Genomic DNA, 8,443 nt, shown 5'->3' with positions numbered 1-8,443 from the left:
ATGGGTTCGATCTAGCTTTGAGTATAATGGGTTTGATGTTCACCATCAAATTCAATTTGGTTTTAGTTTTGGATTCGTTCAAAGGTCTTAAATTAGCAACCTGTGGCCCCTAACTCTTCCGTCAATCTCATCAGCATCTAGTGGAGTCAATTTTAGTTTCCAATGCTTGCATTTTTTTCTTGTTTTAATTTTGGGATTTGGGAAGAAATATAAGTTTGATTGTCTTAGTTTCAAGTACTTGCATCAATTTCTTATTTACATAAAGAGCATTTTTTTAAAATCTAATTTTCTATGTTCGATCTCGTGATTCCTGTTTGGATTTTGGATGTTTTGATGGAATTTGGTATGACATTGGAGTTAATTCATTTTGATTTGGGTTTTAGCATGTTTTATACTTTCTTGCAAAGAAAGCCCCTCCCTATCAACACTTGCTTCTTCTTCGACAGTTTTACCACTGGCTTCATCACTACTAGATGGTTTTGTTATACAATTTGGAGTATGATTTATAGATTTAATTGTTTCATCCTAATGATCTTGATTGAATAATGAGCCTTTTTTTTTCTTTTTGGTTGATTCATAGAAGAAGAAGGCTATAGAGAAGAGAAGAGGGAGAGGGAGAGAAGGGAAGCTTAAGGAAGAAAGGGACAATTTTTCTCAAGAGAATGAGATCTCAAACAAGGTAGAAGGGATACGGTAGAGTTTGGATGTGAAGAGAGAGTGGTAATGGAGTGAGAAGAGATTATGTGGCTTTATTATGTAAGTCATATCAACAATTTATAGTCCATTTAACGGTCAACACTAATGAAAGGCGACATTGAACTTAGAAAAACTCGAGGATATTAGATGCGCCTGTGTGAAAATTTGAAGAGTAGACTTGTCCTTAACCCTTGTTAAAAAATCAAGTATCGATCAACTATTCCATCTGTTAAAAAATATAAGACATTCTTAACCCCATCTCAGCCTCAACAAAGTAGTTACTTATATTTAATATAACAATATTTCTCCATATCTATCCTTATTTAATAAAGTGTTTCATCCTAAAAAATAAAAAAAATAACCTATTTAATAGAAATACTTAAAAAAAGTAATGATTACACCTTAAAAAACTCAAAATGTCTTATATTTTTTAATATTTAATTTCTTAAAAAATATATTATATTTTTAAAAAGAGGGAGTAATTAATAATTATAATTATAATTATTTTATCAATAGATAGATTGATAAACAACAATGACAAGCATGTCTGTCGAGAAAAAAAAAAAAATCAACGACAAGCATAAGTTTTTTTTTTTTTTTTAAATGACCAGATTATCTTCCCTGCGTTAGTCACTGTGGTGAAAGTGCCATCAGTCAATCAACTACAATATGCTTTCATAAAAAAAAGGTGCCATTCGTTTGCTTTTTCCAAATAAGCGCTTTGGTTTTTTTTTTTTGGGTTAGTCCACTCCCTTTCCTTTCAAAAACCATTGAAGGATTACTTCTGCCATAAGGATCCCCGAGACCCATCCATAAGAGCACTTGTCCCTGAAGAAAACTCGTCCATGAAGGACTTTCGTCCATTGTATTTTGCTTTTCTTAATTTTATTCTCCAACAATAAATATAGAAACATCCATAACCCCAAATTTTTTGTGCAATGTTGTTTCAATAATTAAAAATAGAAAAATGTTACTCCTATCACTAACAAAAATTAACTATTGTTATTAATTGATTAGAAAATGATAAAAAAAGATATAAAAAATTACATAAAATGAGCAAAGTTAACTATTATTAAAGAGAAACATTAGGCAAAATAACAGGTTCTTAGATCTCACGCATCTTTCCAGGTCAAAATTGCCCTTACCTGTTATTAGGTACTCAAAAATATTTTCTCGTCCTGGTTCTTCAATGTAATTTTTTTTCCCATCATGCATTTATAAAAATTCATTGAATGACATATATATATACACACATACATACACATATATAATTTTTAAGTTTTTAAATTTAAAGTTGTATTTTGAGGTTAAAAAACCAATTTTATATGACTATAGTTGGGGAATACAAGTCATGGTTAGATGGGTATTTAAGTTCTTTTTTTGAGACCCGAGACTGAAAAATTAGAAAAATTTAGTATAACTGAATTTCTAAACTTGACTTATCTAAGGCATATAAAAAATGTTTAGGTGCTGGCGGCCCTTGTTTTACATTATACCCCTAAAAAGAGTATATTTTTAATTTTTAAATTAAATTCCAACTTTAAAATATATATTTATTTTTTAAAATTAAAATTTATATTATTTATTTTTAATTTTTTGAACATTTTAATTTATATTTTTTGAAAATAATATATAATATTATAATGTTATAATATAAAAATTAAATTTTAAAAAAATTAAAAATTTTAAAATATAAAAAGACTTACAAGCTTAACCTTAACCCCAATTGATAAAATTTAGACTTGAAAAAATAATCAATTTTAGAATAAAGGAGCTTTTGAACCTGAACTCATACAGCCTATGAGGTCGTTTACGGATTATATGTGCAAACCTTTACGAGGATTTGGGTCGTCAGGCCCATTAGGTGGCGTTGCTCACTTCAATGCCACAAACCTTCTAAGAGGCCCAAAATTGGAGGGGTCTACATATCGAATCTCAAGGACGGAAGTCCACCAAAGAACTCGCGGGAGTTAACGGATCATTTTGGCGGGAATCCCACGTGGCATCGAGTCTCACGAGCAGCAGCTAGGATTTCCCGCCAAAAAAAGCCCTAATATATAACGCAGCCACTGCTCACTCTTCATTTCTGATAGAGATCTCAGATTCCCCTCTTGCCGGAATTTCGATATACCGAAGGATGAGCTCCTCCGATGCCAAGCCTATACCCTTTAAATCTAAGAAGCCCCGTATATGCCATTCAGCCTCCAAATCCCAATCACCAGACCCCATTTCATTGAGCTCGAAAACTCCAGAGAAGGCCTCACGGCTCTCACATCGTTCCCGAAACCGCGGCGTTGCGCTCTCCATTAGAGAAGTTAGGAAAGTCGCTGAAAGCCTTCAGGAACAGAAAGGCCAGCAGCAAAATCATGACCGTACGGAGCAGATCAAGTCCGCCCGAGGGAAGATTGCACCATCTTTCGCTGAAGTCACCCCCCGTAAATCCAAGGCGTCTGTTGATGAGTCCGTCAAGCTGCCGGAAAAGTAGGATGTGTTCACTTGCGTTTTAGCGAATAAATCTGAACTTTGTTCTGTTGTTGAGTGTTTTCGTCGTACTCTAACTTTTGGGGTTTAACCGCAGGTATGAAATTTTGGGCGAGTTCTTTGACAGCTTGGATAGCTCGATCCGATTGTTGCATTTGAAAGGTTCCACAACAACTTTCACGAATATCTGCCCCAAAATTGAATGTTTAACCGATAGGTGTGTCTCTAATTAATGCTCACATTTTTATATGAATTGTCGATTTGAAGAATGAGATCTGCTCTGTATTCTAGCAATGCATTCTTAGCTCATGTATTCCCTGTATCCTGTAACTTCTATAGGAGATTTACTCATAGTCACCTGGCCCAGTTGAAATATATCTTACCTGAGGCGCTTGTTATAAAGAAGGTGCTCAGGTTAGATGAACGGACAAGTTGTATGAAGCCAGACCTCTATGTTACAATAAATCGCGATGCGAAAGAATCCGATTCAAAGTTGCTCTCTGAAGGTGGAAGTGTGTCTTTGAGAAAGTTATTTCGGACACGGTTGAGAGATTTTTATAAATCTCATCCTGAGGTTTGACTTAAATTTCCCTTGCTTTCGATTCCTTGAATTTATATTCGTTGATCAAGTTACATATACAATTTGCATTTATAGCTTCTTATTGTCCACCGGTAAGGCATCAATATCGTGGCTCTAATATATTCCGATTCCGAAAGTTCTTAGTTTTCTTGAAATCAGCCGTCACATACTTTATGCCCTATTTTTGACAAATATCATTAGAACCTGAATGAACCTAAGTGAAAACATGATATTTATGGAACTTAATTGAATCTACTGTACTACTGATCAACTGTATTTTCAACAACGCCTGCTTTTCGAGTATATGTATATAGATCTAATCGATGCTTCTATATCCAGGTTGATGAAATTCCAGAAGAAATACTGCCCGTGCCATTCAATCACCATAAGCAAGATCATTCTTCAGAGACATTGAGAACTACCCCCTCGTTTGCTACAATAACACCAAATAATGCAGTTGCACATCATTATCAAACTGCAGCGCCCGTTTGCATGCAAGATAATGCCATGGGAATCAATTCAGAGCCTGCTAAGGGAGAAGAAAATTCGTCAGTGCCTGTTAACATGTCAATTGAAGCACATCATCGACAACCAGCAGCAGCCACTCATATGTCTCAATCATTTAGAAGGCGCTTTTCTCATAAATCTGTAAAAGATGAAGCAGATGATGCACAACAGAAGTCACCATCAGGCTCCTGCTCCTTCCCTCAATCTGTCCCAGTTGCAGAATCAATCATGAAGAAAAATTCATCAAGTGTAGATAGTACTATGGGCCCACAAATATGTGCTTCTCCAGCTAATCTCAAATCATCCGATGCTTCTGTTGCCACTCCAAATAAAGTTGCTTCTACTCCGTCTAGGCTGATGACTCTTACACCTTCACTGCCTACCCCTAAGAGATGTTACATGAGCCCTGATGACAGCTCTTACAGTTCACCGGACAAGCTGGTTAGGCGTTCAACTAGTTTGAAGAAGTCATTGAACTTCGACACTCCAGTGAAAAATCGGAGGGCAGGGAATGAAACTGATTTTACTTGCGGCATATCAACTGATGATGTTTTTGATACTCTCCCAGAGAGTCTTCTCCAATCGGTATGACCTAAACCTCATTATACGTTGCTACATGCAGAAATTTGACTAGTCTGTTTTCTAACATTTGTACCTAGGTTAATTAGCAGAAGTCCTAAAGAATGGTCATGCTATTCTAAAAGTTGAACAATTGACATTTATAAAATAAAGACTAGTTTTTCTCTGTCGGGCTGGCATATGAGATAGGCTTTCTTTTCCTTCGGGCTGACATATGAGATAGACTTTCTTTTCCCTTTTAGTTTTTGTCCTTTTGATGATTGCTATTTGGTATGCTTGGTTATTCTCATCAGCCGAGGAAGGGCGCATTATATTCTTTTGTTTATTGATTAATGTATCCTATGTTTATCCTTCACTTGCAGATTAAAGAAAAGGAGAGAGTGACAATGGAGGAAAGAAATCCAGCTATTGCGCAAGCAAAAAGACGGCAAAAAATGATTGCCAGCCTCCCTAAGCTATTTAACATGATTCATCTCTTGATTCATTCAATGAATCGTTCAGTTGTCACAAAAGAGGAGCTTCTAAGCAAGATAATCTCAAACCACTGTGATATTGTTGACCGTAGTAAGACATAATTATATGCAATCAATTATCAGATATGCAATCATTTTCATTGTGCTGAATCTTTCTGACTTTCTCTTCTCTAGGAGAAGTTGAAGAGCAGCTGAATTTACTGCTAGAACTAGTTCCAGAGTGGATTTCTGAAAAGTTGGCATCTAGTGGAGATCTGCTTTTCTGGTGAGTTTCCATTGAATGTTGGCACGGTGCATTGACATCTAATAAATTGATTGCATACGTTCTTTATTCTGAATGTGCATCCTTAACAATGTAGTTTCACCCTTTTTTTTTTTTAATTTGATGTCACTGTCCCTTTTGGCAGCATAAATAAAATGCAGAACCCTGAGACCATACGATCACAGCTTGCAGAAGCAAAGTGAGCTAGAAGATGACAAAGTTTTGAATTATCATTTCATGTTTATTAATACAAGCGATGTACAAATATCCTATTGTTTAGGGCTGCTTGTAAATGTTTATTTATTTGGCATTATTGGATAGATGAGAAAAATTCACAGTAGACCGGCTCTGCCATTTTGGAGTGTATATCATGAAATACATCGTAGGAGTCATATCCTTCTTTATTTGCTTCTTAGTGCATCTGCGATATGCTATTGCAATTTTGCCATCATTGCAAGAAACCTTTTAACTTGCACACAATTCATCACTTCCGTGTCATAAAATCCCATCTTTCACGACTGTACCTTATTCAGAGCACAACTTTTCTGCCTGCGTTGAAGTCACTATCTGTGTCCTGCTTTCCTCTTGCTTATATGTTGAAACTTGATAGTTGCCGTGATTTGTAATCTTGATCACTTTCTTTTCCCCACAAAAGCAAGTATAGTCCGATCACAACTATGACTCCTCCAAGTATACTGAAAAAGCCAAAATAAATCTGAAACTGCTGGGACATGGTCCACATGGACATTATGAAACTTGAAGAGAGTGAGATGAACATTACCTGCCCAAGTGAAGCTGTTCCCCCATGACAAAATACGCTAGGATTGACACCAAGACTGTCCCAAGAGGATTGAACATGCTCACGAAGACAGGTCCCTTTTGGTCCGTTGTCCAGAACTGAATGAAAATGCACAAACTACAACTTATTACTCCCTGCCAGGGCCATGACATATCACTCGAGTTGGTGAGTTGGAAATTAGTCAAGTTTAGTTCCTACATTTTTAACTTCAGTTCTACTTACAGCATATAAGACGCACCAGAGTTCAATACTGGATGTAATGAACCAGACATTGAGTTTATGTTCAACGATCAAAGTAAAAGCTGCTGATTGTACTGCACCGATACAATTTATCCATGCCGTGAGCGAAAGCTTAGCTGGATATTTCTTCACTGTTATAGACTGCAACATACACAGACAGATTTTTCCACGTCCATCTATGATGTTACGCTTCACAAAACAATTTTCAGTCTGAGAATATTTGTTCCCATGTCTTGTTCTTTCACAAGTTTTGTGTTTTAGAAACGGGTCTAGGCAGGCACCTAGCTTGTATGCTAATTTTTGGAAGTAGATTTGAACCGTCCATTTAAAAAAAAAAAATTGTTTTATTTTGGATAAATGGGCAAATTACCCTTTAAATTTTAGATTCAGCAGAACATAAATTATAAACTTGTTTTTAAAAGTCAACAATTACCCGTTTATTTTAAAATGATTCATTTACCCTTTTATTTTTATTACTAAACATTATTTTTAAAAGTCAACAATTAAGATATTTTTATGCTATGTTTTTTATTCTTTTCAAGTTTAAAAATGTTAAAATGTAAAGAAAAATACTATAAAAAAATGTGGATTATCCGGGTTTAATTCAGAGCAACAACAGAGAACGTGTTCTCATTATAATTCAGGAGACAAACTTTATTAAAGGTAAGTTTACCTGCATTAAGTAGAATACTGACCATGATATGCAACTTGCAACAGTCAGAATTGATCCTTTAATCCAATTAGTATGACCAGATTGGCCTCTGATTAGGATTGGAGCACCCTTCAAGTTCGGAATAGCATGTCCTTTGTACAAAGTCATAGTCAAAGCTCCAGCCAATGACAGAAGAGTTCCAAGGATCTTAGCTACTCCACGAGGGTTCTTAACATCAACAGCCTCTAATCTACATGTAGAAAAATGTTAGAGCTGATATATAGTAATTTTATAGCAGAAAGATAATTTCAGAACAGATCATGAATCCAACCATATATATAGTAATTTTACTTCAGGTAGTCACCTGAGTGCAACTGCAATTATAAATGTTAGAGCTGATATTGTGTTAACCATTGATGTGACAAATGAAGGAGAGGTGCACTTCAAACTTGCAAAATACATGTTTAGGGTGAGGCTGAACCTATTCCACAGTGAAAGGGAAGAAAGATAAATATCAGTTGAATTCAATTAAATTATATGCTGTGGTTTGCAAAGAAATAAGAATTAAACTTAAGTACAATACCCCAAAAGGGAAAGCAAAAATAGCTCCATGAACATTGCCATCGTCAGCTTTGGCCTAGCTTTTCTGTCAAGATTGATTACATATCAGGAAATAAGCACAACAGATGTTATGTTTGACACATTATCTTAGAGAATGGTATGAATATTTGCACTTGTCCTCACTCCTCACAACAGTTGCAACACTGAAACTGCTAAATAATCTGAGATATCATCAGAAGGTAAGAAGGTATGTAGGATGTACCTCTCAAGAACATATGCGAAAGGAAGCACTATAATACCACCAAGAGCATGCCGGTAGGTTACGAAGACTTGAAGGTTCATCACCTTGTTGAAAGAAGCCTCTATCAGGAAATAGAGAAGTGTGACAGCCACCTCAACCAGAACCATGAGAAGGTGAGGCCTGTATTTTTTATAGATCACCCAAAATGCCTTCTCTCTGTGAGACATTTCTTTAAAATGAGAAGCTATAATACTAATGCCTCTCTGTTTATTTGTGACGATGGGTGCAGATTCTTGAGGCGGATAAATACAGATGAAATCTCTGTGTGTGCGCAATGTGTATAACATGATAATGGAAAACTGAGTCAGAAAG

The 8,443-nt window shown here is 35.7% G+C and overlaps 2 protein-coding genes across 5 annotated transcripts; one reads left to right on the top strand and one right to left on the bottom strand.

The window, feature by feature from the left end:
• Positions 1–2,799: 2,799 nt before the first annotated feature.
• LOC129306159 (CDT1-like protein a, chloroplastic) lies at positions 2,800–5,982 on the top strand. The gene is made up of 7 exons (XM_054946606.1): positions 2,800–3,177; positions 3,275–3,394; positions 3,517–3,751; positions 4,097–4,849; positions 5,206–5,407; positions 5,491–5,581; positions 5,724–5,982. The coding sequence occupies exons 1-7, from the start codon at positions 2,834–2,836 to the stop codon at positions 5,779–5,781; spliced, it is 1,803 nt and encodes a 600-aa protein (XP_054802581.1). The 5' UTR covers positions 2,800–2,833; the 3' UTR covers positions 5,782–5,982.
• Positions 5,723–8,320, bottom strand: LOC129306220 (WAT1-related protein At4g08290-like). 4 transcript variants are annotated; one of them, XM_054946727.1, is made up of 7 exons: positions 8,093–8,320; positions 7,853–7,915; positions 7,634–7,750; positions 7,291–7,519; positions 6,600–6,758; positions 6,360–6,511; positions 5,723–6,273 (listed from the first exon to the last, which is right to left on the bottom strand). In XM_054946727.1, the coding sequence occupies exons 1-7, from the start codon at positions 8,296–8,298 to the stop codon at positions 6,168–6,170; spliced, it is 1,032 nt and encodes a 343-aa protein (XP_054802702.1). In that variant the 5' UTR covers positions 8,299–8,320; the 3' UTR covers positions 5,723–6,167. The 4 variants fall into 4 exon arrangements, with proteins under 4 accessions (XP_054802702.1, XP_054802776.1, XP_054802941.1 ...); XM_054946801.1 differs by having other exon boundaries at positions 6,360–6,475; XM_054946966.1 differs by lacking the exon at positions 6,600–6,758.
• Between the last annotated feature and the right edge of the window lie 123 nt (positions 8,321–8,443).

This window comes from Prosopis cineraria, unplaced genomic scaffold, assembly GCF_029017545.1.
Source record: "Prosopis cineraria cultivar Desert tree isolate PC_DT_omini unplaced genomic scaffold, ASM2901754v1 PC1, whole genome shotgun sequence".
NCBI lineage: Eukaryota > Viridiplantae > Streptophyta > Magnoliopsida > Fabales > Fabaceae > Prosopis > Prosopis cineraria.
Note: the sequence above shows the minus strand (reverse complement) of the source record. Positions and strands in the feature narration are given on the sequence as shown.